This window comes from Asparagus officinalis, chromosome 6 (genome assembly GCF_001876935.1).
Source record: "Asparagus officinalis chromosome 6, Aspof.V1, whole genome shotgun sequence".
Classification (NCBI taxonomy): Eukaryota; Viridiplantae; Streptophyta; class Magnoliopsida; order Asparagales; family Asparagaceae; genus Asparagus; species Asparagus officinalis.
The window spans coordinates 38,689,988-38,706,566 of record NC_033799.1 but is presented as its reverse complement, the minus strand read 5'-3'; the positions used below and the strand labels follow the sequence as shown (position 1 = coordinate 38,706,566).

The following is a 16,579-nucleotide window of genomic DNA, read 5'->3' as shown; positions in this document are numbered from 1 at the left end:
GGCGGCAGATGTTGCCCTAGGCAACCTAGACGACATTCCGTCTAGGTTGATAGTCAATCTAGACGGTATTCCGTCTAGGTTGATTTTCCGTCTTATTTGTCAAACTAGACGGAATTTTCCGTCTAGTTTGACCTAAACTAGACAGATCAACCTAGACGGAAAATTTCCGTCTAGTTTGACTCAACCTAGACGGAAATTTTTTCCATCTAGGTTGTTCCGTCTAGATTGGTCGTTTTTCTACTAGTGGAGGTGCTAATACCGTTTTGAACCAAACATACTATTAAATAATTAACTCACTATAGTCCACTGGACTATTATATCCCAGGGCTATAGCGAGTTAGATTAATCCCTGGATTTATAAAGTCTCTAATCCAAACATGGCCTAACTAATAAACGACTCGAGGATGTTGTCTTAATTGCTCTTAAATGCACTGTAGTTTCCCCTAGTTTGCACTTGTATACCTTCAGTTGTTATTTGCGGCAGTTATTATACCCTAAAATTTTTAATTTGCAGTTTAACATTCTCAACTACACAAACATGTCGAATTTACCCTTGAAAATTCTTATGCGACACTCGTATGCTAATTTTAGAACATTCTAACTGTTGGTATTTGTTAAACTTACAGTTAAATCTATCAAAACTATTTAAAATAGAATCACCAAAGATTTAAAAATAGAACTACATTAATTTTAAAAATATATTTAACAAAAATTAAGGATTAAAAAGTGCTAACATTAGCATGTGAGTCTTGCATGAGAATTTCCCCCAAAGGGAGAACGAAAATTATTGCGTTTGCATAATCGAAGGTATTTAAGTACAACTTTTAAAAAATTTAAGGTACGCTGCCAAAAATAACTGAGGGTATATACGTGTAAAGTAGGAGAAAGTACAAGGTACTTAAAATGTTGCCGAAACACTTGAGGGTATATAACTGCAACTATACGAACTGTGATTCGATCAGGTAGTACTGGCAGCAAATCTGGAACCCGACGCCACCAAACCAGCTCGAGATCGCACCAGCGCCAACAGATTCTTCAACTTAACAATGTAGGCAGCTGTGGTGTAAGCTGCTTAACAATGCATGCAGCCAGCTGAATCGAGAAGCATCGACAACAACATAATGTGTTCTACAATCAATGCACACAGAGAAGATCTACAATGTGATCATTGATAGTGGGCGTGAATTACAGCTATTGCATGTATATCTCCTAACGTACCTCATGACCGGATAACGAAAATAAAAGGATAAACTCTTAGAAAATCACTCTTATTACGTTTTGGCCCACATTTCACAATCCTTGTTAATCTCTAGGGTTCTCATAAAAACCCCTTCAACTTTCAATATTTTTCACGAATTATCCTTAACAGTTTTAAGTGCAATTTTCACAAGGGTAGGTAAACTTGCACCAAGAGATTTTTTTTATTAGTTGAATTGTGCATCAACATAGACGCTCACATGACCAGTTGAATCGCCTAACTAATTAATATCCACAAGGCATAATTTAAGAAATTTTCTAATTAACCTCAACAATGTAGAATTTAAGAAATCAACAAATCAATTGGGGTACATATGATTTGATTATATACGACGGAAACCGCCAACTACAGGGCTAAAGAAAACATGATAAAATTATAGTTAATAAGACAAAAGGACTACACAGTTAATTAACAGTATAAACAATAATCGTTCTCTAACCAAGAAGATACCAAAATAAATCCGAATGGAAAAGGTAGGATTCACTAACTAATATTTTTGTTTGCTCTACTTGCAAACAAACCAAACAAGTTCCCTATTACAGACGAGAGAAACTAAACTCAACGAAATCATCAAACTCATCAAAAATAGACGAACTCGTTAATCTCCTGTCACATGGGACTTCTCAAGGCTAAAAGAAAAGTTAAAAAAGGCACAAAATGCAAATTACATGATACCGCATGCAGCCTGCGGATCCTCATCAGAAAACATGCTATGATACCTATACCCGCCCTCATAAACCGGCCAGAGGAGGCCAGTCGTATCCATAGTACCCATTATAAGCCGGTTCAGCGACCGGCTCAGCACCCTTAGCCTTGTTTTCCTCGGGTTCGTCCGGTTCAGATTCCGGTTTAGAGTCCTCTTCTGGCTCGGCCGGATTACTGTCCTCAGGAGGCTTCTCCTCCTCCTCTTCGGTGCCTTTGATTTGTATGTCTTTGATACTGTTGCCGGCGTTGTAGCAGAGCTTCTTCCTTGCTTTGTCAGCGTCGAACGGGCCGGAGATTGTAACGGTGTTGGTTTCCTCGTCGAAGACGGTGGATTGGATATTGAACCGGCCTGCAGGTTTATTTAGAGAAATATACATGCAGGTTAGTAGAGAGTTTATCCTCAGTAGGGATTCTTGAATGAGAACATATGAGTAATTATACTATGAAGCTTGGATATTGCTTTTCTGATCTTTTTGTAACAACGGTGGCATTGAAGATCAACCTCCATGACTATAGTGGGCATGATCTGTACATAAGATTGGTAATAAAAAAAAGTAAAATTTAGTTAGTTATGAATTGTGTGAAGTATGACAATGGAACAGTTGAAAAATAAATAGAAGGATTATGATGTTTAAAAAAAAAGATCAAGGAACATGCATTAAATTGGAGTTTTGCTGATCTTCTTCGTAAAGAGGGTGGCATTCAAAGTCAAATATATATAGATGCATATGTCAATTATGGAAGGGGATTACTGCCTTCAATGACTAGGTTTTAATAGGATATTTGCGTGAATATTAATGGCAATATCAAAAGAGGAAATAAAGGGAAATTTTCATGTATTTTCTTGGAGGGAAAGAAAAATTAATTTATTAATGAAAATTTGTGTATTAAGGAAACAAATAAGGGTGCCCAACAATTAAATATAAAATCAAAATTTTCATTAGATTACGTAATCAGAAACGATAAGAAAATCATGGAAAGAAAATGTTGAGCAGGTATAAGAGTATGAAGGTGGAAAGAAACACATTTCTTTTTCATTTTAATATAAGGTAAGAGGTAAAATTGGTTTTGATTGACGATTTCCAATAATTGTGATTGAATACATGATCTTTTTACTTCTAGGCACTGAATTAATTTAGATTCATGACATATCAATTAGAAGACTAAATCATACCTGATAGATAAACTTGATTGCATGATTATCTCTGTTATTTGTTAGTTTTGAATAAAAACAACTTACCTAATTATCTCTTTGAAAACATTGGTTTAATGGATAAACTTAATTGATTATCTCTTTGAAAACATTGGTATAATATGAACTTGATTTCAGAACTTCCAATAAGTTGGTTTCTCTGTTCAAGCACATGTTGATTATTGCACAAAGAAATTGAACTAATGCACACCATAACTACTATTATAAGGAGCATTGGATGCTATCAGTAATAAACTGCTTTATTAACTAAAAATTATCAGCAAGTGACGACTTCGATACTCTTAATTAAGGATTTAAGCATATTTGTGTATAACTATTTTGCACGTGCTCGCTCGGAGGAGTCTTATATGTAGAATAAATAATAAGGAGTAGGTAATGAAAACTGAACCCGCATCATTAGCCTGGACTTATTTTGTTTCATGTTTGATTTGCTTGGTCTGTGCGAGTTTCTCCTTTAGTCATATGTATATGCTTCTAAATTAAATTGAACAAAACTTTTCTAAACTGCTGATGCTTCTTTTCTAGTTTTATATATACTCTATCTTTTTATGGATATGAGGATACAAATAGCTTATAATAATGACTTATAACATATAGATTATTAAAAATTAGATAATTGAGCTAGAGCTTTTTCTTCAAAAAGTTTGAAACTTAAATAAACTTCAAAAATAAGGGAGAGGATGACTTTTTATTTCAAATTTAAAATTCAGAATTAGATAATTCTACTATCATCCTCTTCTTTATAATATTCATCACTATTCCAAGATAAAAAGAGAAAAAGAAAAAGTCAGCTTACCTAATGAGTGGGAAGATAGTTTTTATTTCAAAATTTCAAATTTAAATATAGATAGTTTAACTATCAAACTCGCATTTATAATATTTATCCTTTTTTATAATATTTAAAAACTTAAAAAAGGATACAACAAATTTGGCGCCCCTTGTGTGATCACAACACCAGAAATATCTCTTCAATGTTAAAACTGCAAAGATTTTGTCTACCAACAAGGTCATCTTACATTAATTTTTTATTACTAAAAAACTTTTGATGTTTGGTATTATTGTGCCATAGAAATAAGTAAGTATTAATCATATTCACTTAGCTGACACGTGTCTCAAGCAGACTGCACCCTAGCTCAACCCAGCCAAGGCAAGAGAGGCGTCCCTTCTAACCAAGCAAATAGGCGTCCCTTCTCACCAAGTTAAGACAGTCATCCCTTCTCGCCAAACTGACTCGAAAGACGTCGCTTCTTGCCTCGCCGAGTTGAAAGGGATCATTTGTTGACCCTATCATATAGACAAGTCAGGAGGTGGTTTATCCTCGAGCCTTTTGCCGACAGTCGATCGCATCACATTGAATGCATGATCAGAATCATCATTGCTCTAGGCCCCAAAAGTCTTTATGACTCATCTGACTACGTCAGCACCATGCTTCCCCAGTCATCATCGCATTAATCACAAGGGTGACTCATTCCGTCCACAGCTGATACTTGTAAAATAACTGCCGACTAAGCTATCTACTTGGACTCGACTAAAATTACAAAATTGACCCTCTAGACCTACTATAATAGAGGCATTGTCTGCAGCACAAGGATAAGCAATCTTTTTATAAATTTAACACCTTACAATTATCCTCGAAAGGCATCATTTGTCAACCCTCTCATAGAGAAGAGTCGGGAGGTGGTTTATCCTTGATCTCTCATCGGCAGTCAGTTATCATCATATTGAATGCATGATCAGAATCATTATTGCTCCAGTCCCAAAAGTCTTCATGACTCATCCGACTTCGTCGGCATCATGCTTTCTCTGTCACCATTGAAAGTACCCTAGAGGGGGTGAATAGGGGAATTGTTAATCTAATCCGATTTTGATGCCAAATTAAGACTAATGATGCAATATCCTAACAATATGATGTACAACAAATTATATGCAAGGATAAATAATATAACAATAGGCGATATAAACAAGCACAAGATAAAAAGTGAAATAGTGTGCAAAAGACAATCGTAAACAAATAATATGATCACAGAGTTCGGTCAACCATTGACCTACGTCTCCGCTCCTCACCTCGAGGAGATCTCCACTATATCTCAAAATAACTACACAATACGTTTTTCAAATATCACTAAAAACTTTTATAATACACATGTTGTCAATCACACAAGCCACACTTCTCTAAGTGTTGGACTACTCATATTATCTTCCTCAAGTATTTGGATTTACAACCTCTCTCTAGGCTTTACTACTAACCCACTCCTCTTAGAATTAACCTCGGTCTCACTTCAACCACTCCTCTAAATGTTCTTATGTATTACAACATGTTCAACGATAAGTTCAAATAAATATTTTATTTTCTAAACAAGTAAGAACGAATTTGTAAGCTCACTCAATAAAACAATCTCACAACCCAAATATACTAAATGTGAAAAACTTAAGCCCAAGTGGTTGTGTGTGAAAACAATGAGCAAAATGAAATTTAGACTCAAATAATTCTAGCTTATATAAGAGAATCAAAATATAGATTAGCCAGAAGAAAAGAATTTAGAAAACTTCTCTGAAAAATAAGAGATGTAGATATTTAAGGATGAGAGCATCAAAACTAAAATTGAGATTCTTCTCTTGTGAAACTCTTTTCACAAAAATAAACACACTTAGATCTTTCAAAAACTTAGAAACAAACTATCCAAAACCTCATGTAAAACTCTTATAAAAAACTAAGTCTTGAGGGCTATTTATAACCTCTCAAACACAACAAAACATAAACTAGTCGTTACAGCAAAATAGCCATTGATCAGTCGACTGAAAAATATGGTTGGTCGACTGATCGAATGTAAAACAGAAAGCTGTAAAAACTGGTAGTGATAAGTCAGCTGAAAAGCATAATCGGTTGACTAAAAATAATGTTCTCGGTCGACTGATTCAAGTAATCGGTCGACTGATTAGACTGTAAAATCGAATATTATAAAAACTCGTCCAGGTCGGTCAACTTGATAGATTTTTCGGTCGACCGAAGACTGACATATCAGATACTTGATTTTTCTTGAAAAGTTGATTTTCTAAATTCAAATTAAAATAGCAAATCAACTCCAAAAATAGTAAAACTTGGGAAAACTATTATATATATATATATATATATATATATATATATATATATATATATGTTAGAGAAAAAATTTCTAAAATAGCACTTCGTATTTATGAACACTCACTATTTTGCAAAACAGTCACAAATACGAGTTTGTTGATTTTGATAAAATTTCTTCAAATAAGTTTTGAGATATTTTCAAATGGATTCATAGACTTTTTAAAAGATGTAAAATAATATCATTAAGTCTATAATCTGAAACACATTATTTTCTCAAGAAGACAATAAATAAGAAACTAGTGTGCATGTATATAAATATCTCTATTAGTTTCATATTTATATGGCTAAACATGAAAGCGATAAAACGAAACGTGTATGTGTGTAGTTTGAGCTTTAAGTATAAACACATAAAGTAAAAGACCTAAACTAAAAACAATATACGCAAGCTTAAAGTATTCATTTGAGCTCGATATTAGATGATCCTCAGCTTGGTAGTGAGGATGAAGCACGATCTCGTATTTGACTTGAATTATGATAGCTTCATTCCAATTTCTGCCAACCTCCATGAATATCATCGTTAACGCTCAATTCCAACCAATCTCCAACCTGGATGCATGTTTGAAAAAAATACAAATTCTAGAAAATAAGATTAGGAATTATTTGTTAATCATCAGAACCAGATTAGACAATAGGCTCATAAACATGAGACCTAACAACCATCGCATTAATCACAAGGGTGACTCATGCCGTCCAAAGTCGATAATTGTAAAGTAACTACTGACTAAGCTATCTACTTGGACTCAACCAAAATTACAAAATTACCTCTCTGGACCTACTATAAATAGAGACATTGTTTGCAGCACAAGGGTAAGCAATCTTTTTGTAAATTTAACACCATACAATTATATTTCTTCTTCGATCAAGCTCGCTATTGACTTAATCGTCATAGAAGTCATCGAAGAATACAACTCCGATCCTCTAACATGTTATAATTTTGTGGGGAAGCACAATAGTCCATTAATGGATTAGCTACCAAAGGAGGTCAATGTACCCTAACCTCTCCAAGATCAGCCTCAAATCCCGTTGTTGAGAACTTTGGCATCAACAACTATGAACTAAAGAGTACATTGAGTTAAACCCTACAACATGAAGCAATCAAATAAAATGTCGCTATTAGATGAGATATAAGGCATTAATATATTGATTTAATCTAAGACAATCCCATGGGTAAACCTTAATCTCGTGATACTTGCATTAGAATTTTTACTTAACTACAAAGGTATATATGATTTAAAAATATCAAAATAATAAATAATATTTTAACAAGATGATAATCACATTTTTATTACAATTATATACCCTCGTTATCTATTTTTTATGAATAAATATACTATTAATAAATTTTTTATCTTAATTTGCAGGTTAACAAAGAAATAATAAATAAAAGCCCAAAAGAGTCTAACTTCCTCATTTTGTAACATTTTACTGAAGCTCAGAGTCAAGCCAAGAAGCCTATAGAAGCTAAAGAAAACAAAAATCTAATATGAAAGGAAATCATATTCACTATGGTTGGCGGCAAAGAAATAACGATATCTCCCTATCCGAAAGGCGGAATTTAACATATAATATATAAAAATCGTCTATCTTGACGAGACGAACCCACTGTCAAGTCAGATTTTTTATAAAAGTATCGATACCAGTATCAGTGATATGCAAAATGCTTCAAAGAAAGTATTTTGGCAAATCCCTTCTTATACAAAATTTTTGATAGATTTGTGCACTAACAAGAGAAGAATAAATATTCCAATGAAAGTCTTTTTACTTACCAATATCAGAGATATGCTCTCAAAGCCCATACCTTTGAAATGTAAAGATCCAGATTATCCCATCATTTCATGTGTCAAGATAGTTTTAGACTTAGAGGCTAGTGTCAATTTGCTTCTTTATTCACTCTACCAGCAACTAAGTGTAGGTGAACTAAAACCAACTAGATGCATGTTGCATTTAGCTGATAGATCTATCAAAGTCCTAATGGTTGAGATAGAGCATGTTCTGATTAAGGTTGGAGATTTTATTTTTTTAGTGGATTTCGTAGTTTTAAAAACACAGCCTATTTCCAATCCCAAAGGAAAGATACATATCATCTTAGGAAGACCGTTCTTAGCCACTTCTAATACTCTCGTCAACTATAGAACTGGTCAAATAAAGCTGTCTTTTAGGAATTTGACTGCTGATCTCAACATTTTCAATCTAGGGAACCAATCAAATAATCAAACTCTATAAATAAATTACATTCAGGAAAAACCAAGAGAAGAAGAAAGGAATACGTCAGATCTTAGTTTTGAGGAAATCTTTGATTAAGGAGGTGAAGATGTTAGAAAAATTAGATCAGCAGTTCAGAACGAGAAAACTGTGTTAAATCATGCTTCTTTAACCCAACTTTTGAAGAACTCTTTGTTGATAAAATTAGATTCTTAGAAAACAAACAACAACCCAATTTTCATACCTCAACCATCTTGGGATTGAGGAAATTTTTAAAGAAGAATTGGTTGTCAAAGGACAAAACTTCATAAATAAAGAATCTAAGTTAATTAAGAAATTAAAAATGCATGACACCAGTATTACATACCTTCAATTGCTACAAAAATTATTGAAACCTTTGGAAAATGCATAATTTAAATACATCATTGATTATATCATTTTGGACTTCTTTAAAATCTGGGGTAGAACTTCTAGCAATTATGTAGGATTTAATGTAGAGTATAAGCTTTTCATGTTGAATCTTTCATTCTATATTTTTATGTTTTGTCTCATAATAATGAAAAGAATTCATTCTTCTCTGAATTGAGAGTTTCTTGTTCTTTTATAGCGAAAAAATATAAAAAAGAAAAAAGAAATATATGAAAAAAAAGAAAAAATATATGAAAAACAATTCTAAAAAATGATGAAAAAAGAGAAGAATATTTTTTTGTATTTTATCCTCCTCATACCAAAGGTAATTGTAGATTTTTTTTATTATTGTTCTAGGTCGACCAAACAAATGAAAGTGCTTCATTTATTATCTACTTTCCTTTATGTATCATAGAGTTTGCATTGAGGATAATGCAAATTTTAGGTGTGGGTGTGTCACTTGTCAAATTAATAGAGTTAATCAGTAATTGATCTATTTGATAAATTTTAAATTTTCTAATCCCTAGTTAGTTTCATACTCAAGTTCACTTTTATGATAACTCTAAATAAATTTATTAAGAAATAATTTTTAAAGTAGTATACTTCACTTAAGCTTTAACTTAGACTTTTAACTAAAATAATAAACTTTTTACATGCTTAGCTTAGAGTTAAAAATAATTTTTCAAGTTGTCTTGATCTAGATATTTTTCAGGATATATATACATATACACATATATGTATGTTTAAAAATACTAACTACAAAAGAAGAATGCGGAATATGAGCAGCAAAAAAATAAAAAAAACTCTTAAATTCAAGGTGATTCTATCTTGTAAAGCCTAAGTTGACCGAGTAATTAAGCCCAATGAGTATTTCCATACTTAATGATCTAAGCCCAATTGAGTTGGGATTCATTAGTCCAAAACTCGTTAAATAGTCACTTAGAAAGCCCGATAAAGTAGAAAAAAAATCACCAATGAATAAAGAGTGAAATAAAATAATTATACTAATAATATTTTTATATATATAGTTATATTTGTATAAATGCTCTTGAAAATTTATTTTGATAAAGAGACTTGAAAATTTATTTTGATAAAGAGACTTGAAAATTATTTAAAACAAAGAGTTAGCATGTTCTTTTCAAAACTTTTAAATTAAATTTCTAAGTTAGACTTGGTTTTGTATATCTATAATAATAAGATTTTCTAGGAGATTTACCTTAGAGTTATATATATAAATTTTTTCTTGAGTAATAGCTAGCTTCGATTAGAATGTCTAAATATATCCAGTAAATTAATTATTCACTAATTTCTTTAAATTGGCAAGTTGACTGAATTTTATGGGTATATTCACTATAAATTGATTAACTTAGAAAGTAAGTTTAATCTAAGGGCTCTTATTCATTACTGGAGGCTATAAATAGGGGTAGAGAGTGAGGGGTTAGTGTATGAAATATTTTGTAAAAACTCCTTTTGGAGAGGAGGGTTACTCTTAATTGAGAAAACCTTCCAAATTGTAACTTTTTATTGCAAATAATAAAAAAATATTTTCACCTCTTTATATTTTTTCTTTTCTTCTCTTTGTTTGATTATGAAGATGAAGGTGAGATGAAATTGAAGATCAAGAGGAAGGTTTGCTATCGTCTTGAGGCTAGAACCCTCATGGGATGTAAATTTTCTCTTTGTTAATAAATTTATCTTTTACTCTTTTTTTTGGCTTAAATATCCAAGAGGCTAGAACTCTCTTGTCTTAGATTTAGTTTCATACTTAATAGAGTAAATTTACTTTCATGTCTTTATTTTCCTTTTTTAAATTCTTGCATTTAATTCTTATAATTTATTTTGTAGTTTAGATTTTATTTTCTTGCATTATTCACCTTGAAGCTAGAACCCTCTTGGAATTTGTTTTTATTTTTGTTTATTTTCCCTTTCTTTGGTTCGCCTTGAGGCTAGAACCCTCTAGGGAATTGCCTTTTTTTAAAGATGTGGAACTAGTACTTGTGGAAACTCTAGAAATTACATGAAACTAGCTAGTGGATTCAATTCTTGATTCCTCATATCTCTAATTGAATCATCCATCTTTTACTTTCTTTATTTTTTTTCCTTTATTATTGATTTTTCTCTCATTTGTTTCTGGATTTTATTTCCTTTATCTTTTTTCCTTCCCTTTTGTTAGTTTTGTTTACACTTACACTTTATCACATCCACTCTTTATCTTTCTAATCTCAATCTTATTTTGTTTTTATTTACATACAATCAATCTCACTCTCTTTAGCTCTCCACAATCACATCCATCACTCCTAATTATCACACACACAATATAAGAACGGATCTTGATTTCCTCCTACAAACACATTTTTCGTAGGATCGATAACTTTTTATACTATAACTTAATGGTTGTGCACTTGCAACTCTAGAGGTATACATTTATGCCCCGTCAAGTTTTTGGTGTCGTTGTCGGCAATGGTGCTTATAAGTAGGAATTTATTTATTTTTGTTCTTTAACTTGTATTTTCTTGTGAAGGAATCACATGGAGATTGAAGATTAAGGATTGGAGATCGAGGATTTGAATATTTGCTTGTAGTAACTCTTCTTTTTAGAATTTTCAATTCTTCCCTTTTAGTTAATTTTTTCATAATTAGAGACAATTAGGATATAAAAAGGAAAAAAGATTTTATTTTTGTCAACCATAATAAAAATCTACACTCCACTCCGACATTTACTAACAAGATAATAAATTCAAACAAGAGTTCTCTTTCTCACATTTGTTTGATTGTTAACCATAATTTAAAAAAATAAGATTTTATTTTTACCATCCTTTTGTAGTTGCTTTTAATTTCTAGAATTGCATTGCATATAATAAGTAGGAATTTACCAAAGTGATTTGAGCATCTTGATTTGGCACACACTTGAAAACATTCTTAAGGGCAAAAACACCTAATCAAGATAAGGTGAGGGATTTGATCACCCTTTTCTTAACCCACAAATCACTAATTCCTCACTACATAAACCCAAGCCTTTTAAAACTCATTAGATGTTGGCCCCTAAGGATTCGAGCTTATTAAGGAACAAGTAATCCCTAAGTGAACGGATTCAAGTTTTTTTTAATTAGTTGGTGTCTAAGACAATGTTTAGGGTTGTGTAAAGCACTCCGCAAGGAACAATATACTTAATTGATCTTTGATCTCCCTCTAGTACTATCCTTACCTAACTAACTGATCGAGTAAAGTTCGATCTTTTCACTAAATGAGTTTTTGATTAGGAGGTGGTCCAGTTGAGTCTAGGCTTAACCCCAGAATTTAAAGTGATTGCATTAATTTTTTTTAGTTAGATTTTTCCTTTATCTTTCTCCTTTTTATCATCAACTTTTTTTAATTTTTTTCTCTTAAAAAACTAACTTTTATTTTTCTTAGATAAAAAAATTATAAAAATAATTTATTTTGATGTATGCAAATTTTAATTAGAGATAATACCAATCATTTAATTCGTTTTGAACCATTTGAAGAAATGGCCAACACTAATTCACCCGTTCTTCAAGATATATGTTACCCAACTAGGAATGCAATCCCATCTTGTATTAAGCTACCCGAAGTAAATGGAACTAATTTTGAGCTTATACCGAATTATATAAACATTCTTCCAAAATTCTTAGGAAATGAAACTGAAGACACTTATATCTTTATCTTTGAGTTTGAGTAAGTTTGTCTTATGACTAAGATTATGGACCTATCTGAGGATGTGTTCAAGCTTCAATTTATTCCGTTTGCTCTTAAGGACAAAGACAATAAATGGGTGTATAGCTTACCCACGAATTCTATCTCAACTTGAGATGAATATGTTACCATTTCTCTGAAGAAATTTTTTCCTATCCACAAAAAGGTTAAGCTTAGAAACAGTATCATGAATTTTAAAATTGTCCCGGGTGTGCCATTTTGAAAGTATTTTAACAGATTTACAAATCTCATTATCCAATGTCCTCACCACGGTCTTGAAAAATGGCGATTATGCTAAATCATCTATGAAGGATTAGATTATTCTTCAAAAACTTCTTTAGAATTAATGTATCATGGGAATTTTATGAAGAAAAATGTCGATCAAGCTTGAAATTTTTTATAGAGTTTATCTGAGAAAACCATGCAATGGGAACACTTTGATGATAGAGTTTCATCAGTTCCCTAACCCTAAATCCAGTGGTCTGTCCCTAGAGAAAAACATTACCTCTGAAGCAAAGATGGCTACAATCATTCGTAGGTTAGAAGCTCTAGAAATCAAAGAACAAGCCCCAACTCAGATCAATCAAGTTTCTACCTCAGATTGTCAGAATGGTCTTTCTCCGTCTCATGTTTCAGAGGAATGTCCTAACTTAGGAAACAATCAACCACTAGGACAGGTTAATGCTTTTAGACCCTAATGCCACTAGGAAAGAACCCTAGAGAGGGGTAAATAGAGTTTATGCTAATCTAATCTGATTTAATGCTAATTAAAACTAATTAACAAGTTATCCTAGCAAGTAAGATATGCAACAATTATATGCAAGGAGAAGAAATATAAACAAAGGGTAAAATAAACAAACTACAAATGTGATAGGGCAATATACACAAAGAGTAGTAGACAATGGCGATATAAGATAAACATAAAAGTAAATGCGCTAATGATAAACTCAAACACAAGAAAATAAACACGGAGTTCGGACCTTCCGTCCTACATCTCCGCTCCCCACACCCGGGGAGAAATCCACTATCACACCGGGTTTTTGATGCTCACCCGAAAACGTTTACACCTCACACTTGATTTTCTAACTCACCGAAAACATTACAATCAACACTCTTATAATCACACTCTACACCCTCTAAGTGTTAGTCTCTAGCCCGTGTCTCCCAAAAGTGCTCGGATTTACAACCTCTCCTGAGGCTTTACGACCGACGCAACTCCTCTTGGGACGACCCTGTCTCTCACCATACACTCCTCTCGGTATACAAGTATATTACAAAGTGTATCCTCAAAATGAAAGCTTAAATACAATAATTTGTTCTCTAGTATGGATGAGAACACAATGAAGCTCAACTAAATGTTACAAACTCATAACCCTAAATATACTATGTATGAAAATACTAAAAGCTCAATGTGGGTGTGTGTAACAAAGAGATAAATCAAAACTAAACTCAATGTAATTCTAGCAAATAGAAATTATAATTAAAACAAATAAATAGCTAGAAAAGAGTTTACAAAACTTCTCCAATGAATGACAACAGAGAGAGGGAGATGAGTTGAATGCCCAAACACCAAAGAGTGATCTCCTCAAGCTCTTGTGAAATTCTCTTCACAAAACTAAATCTTGAAACAAACTTGAAACCCTTAAACAAACTTATAAAACTCTTTTAAAACTTTTCTCTTAGATAGTTATAAGAGTTGAGGTATGATGGGTATTTATAAGAACTCAAGACAACAACCCAAAGCTAAAGAAAAGCCCAAAAAACGAGGCAAATCCCTAAAAAAGTAGAACCAGGAAAAACTAGCCGTTATTGTAACGGTACACTATTCGGTCGACCGTGAACAGTGCACCGGTCGACCGGCATTGTTCACAGAATGTGCACAAACCTGAAAATCTGCGTATCTAGTTCTGTAAAATCAATTAAAAATAGTAAATCAACTCCACAAATCGTGAGATTTTGAGGAAAGTTTCTAAACATTTAGATAAACATGTTAGAGAAAGAATTTCTTAAATATAACTTTCCATTTGTGAGAAATAATTATTTGAACACAGATATAATAGTTTCTAAAAAACAGCTAAAAACTTGTTTTTGTAAATTCAATTAAAAATAACAAAACAACTCTAAAATTAGTAAAATTTATAGAAATGTTTGTATATATGAAGATAAACATGTAACAAAAAATGTTTTAAATTGCATTTATCAATTGTGAAAACTCATATGTTTTACAAAAACACTCAAATACATGTTTGTATAAACACTTAATTTTTTATATTTGACTTAAACAAAAAATTTGAAACCTTATAAAATGATTTTGTAGACTTAATAAAAGATGTATATAATGATTGTTAAGTTTATAAACTAATAACACAATATTTTCATAAAAACACCTGTATTTTGATAAAATCAATAAATACGTGTGTGTTATATTGAGCTTGAAGAATTAACACACAAGTATAAACTCCTAAACTAATATACCAAGCAATGATCTTCATGACACTCGATCTTAGTAATATGGATGAAACTTGATCTTGTATATGACTTAATTTGCATTGCTGCTTCACTCTGATATTCTACCAACTTCTATTGGATATGATCGTTATAGCGCAATGTGACGCCCCTGGGTTCACACAAGGTTACAGTCCAAGGTAAAACCAAGAATGTCAAACCTACCATGCACCACACCATGCAATAACAAGTTTCACCATCACAATTAACATCTATCTAGTAGAGTCAACAACAGGTGTAGGTACAAAAGCAAGTAAAAGATAATACAAGAAATACTGATGAAATGATAATAATCACATAAGTATCTCATCATCCAACATACAAAATACTGATGAAATGATAATAATCACATAAGTATCTCATCATCCAACATACAGAAATACGTAGTTAAGGCCTGAGTAGATAAATTGGAATACTCAACAAGTCTCAAATACAAATATCTGACGAAAATGAAATAAGGCACACATCCTTTACAACTTCTAGAACAAGACTCTCAAATGTCTAAACAAAAGTCTACTGTGGAACTCCAAAAGAAAATATATAACTAAATAGATGGCTGAAGCTAAAATGCATCGCCATCAACCTGCGACTCTTCGGGCTCCTGGCTCGTTACCTGAAAGGGGGAGGGACAACGAGCGTCAAAGCGCTAGCGAGTAACATCACAACCAACCCCAAGGGAACAGGGCTCGTTGTATAAGAAAATACAGATAATACTTAATAGATCTAAAAATCATTGATCTCACTAAAGAGGGTTTTAGTATTTAGAAATTTACAACACGAGAATAGGTACGTCGAGCGAAATAATCCAAACAAGGAAACCCTCATGTATATACCTTATATCTCAAATTGTAAATTCCTAACCACCAAACCCGAGGTTCTAGTACAAGAACAGAAATAAAAGAAATACAACAAATATCAGAGCATCACTACAGTGCCATAACATAGCCTACATGAGTATCATCTTATTACTTACATGGATATCATGTCAAAATCTACATATATGTCATGTCATAAACTCCTATGAGAAAGTCATATGCAGGGTTAAGAAATGTGTCCGATACAGGGACTATATACTGTGGTTTCCAAACTCATGGAATAAGTGGCAAATGTCCAACACGAGGACTTCTATGGATTATAGTCCAACACGAGGACTTCTATGGATTATAGTCCAACACGAGGACTGTGAAATGGTGAAAATATCGCTAAGATACATAGTGAAATCTACTTATATCAATTCACACTCAAATCAGTGTGTATATCCCCAATTGATACCCTCAGGTAATCTATCATGCATGGATACATAGTAAGACTAAAAACTAGAGTCAAATAATAGGCAAAATCCACGAACATGAATAAAACATACAGAACAAGGATTTTGCAACAGACTGTGCGGAGGTCGACCGCACCGGTCGACCGCGCTCTGATACGCGCCTGG

The 16,579-nt window shown here is 32.5% G+C and overlaps 1 protein-coding gene across 1 annotated transcript; it reads right to left on the bottom strand.

The window, feature by feature from the left end:
• Positions 1,990 to 2,486, bottom strand: LOC109846073. The gene is made up of 2 exons (XM_020415297.1): positions 2,405 to 2,486; positions 1,990 to 2,312 (listed from the first exon to the last, which is right to left on the bottom strand). Exons 1-2 carry the CDS (start codon positions 2,484 to 2,486, stop codon positions 1,990 to 1,992), a joined length of 405 nt encoding a protein of 134 aa, XP_020270886.1.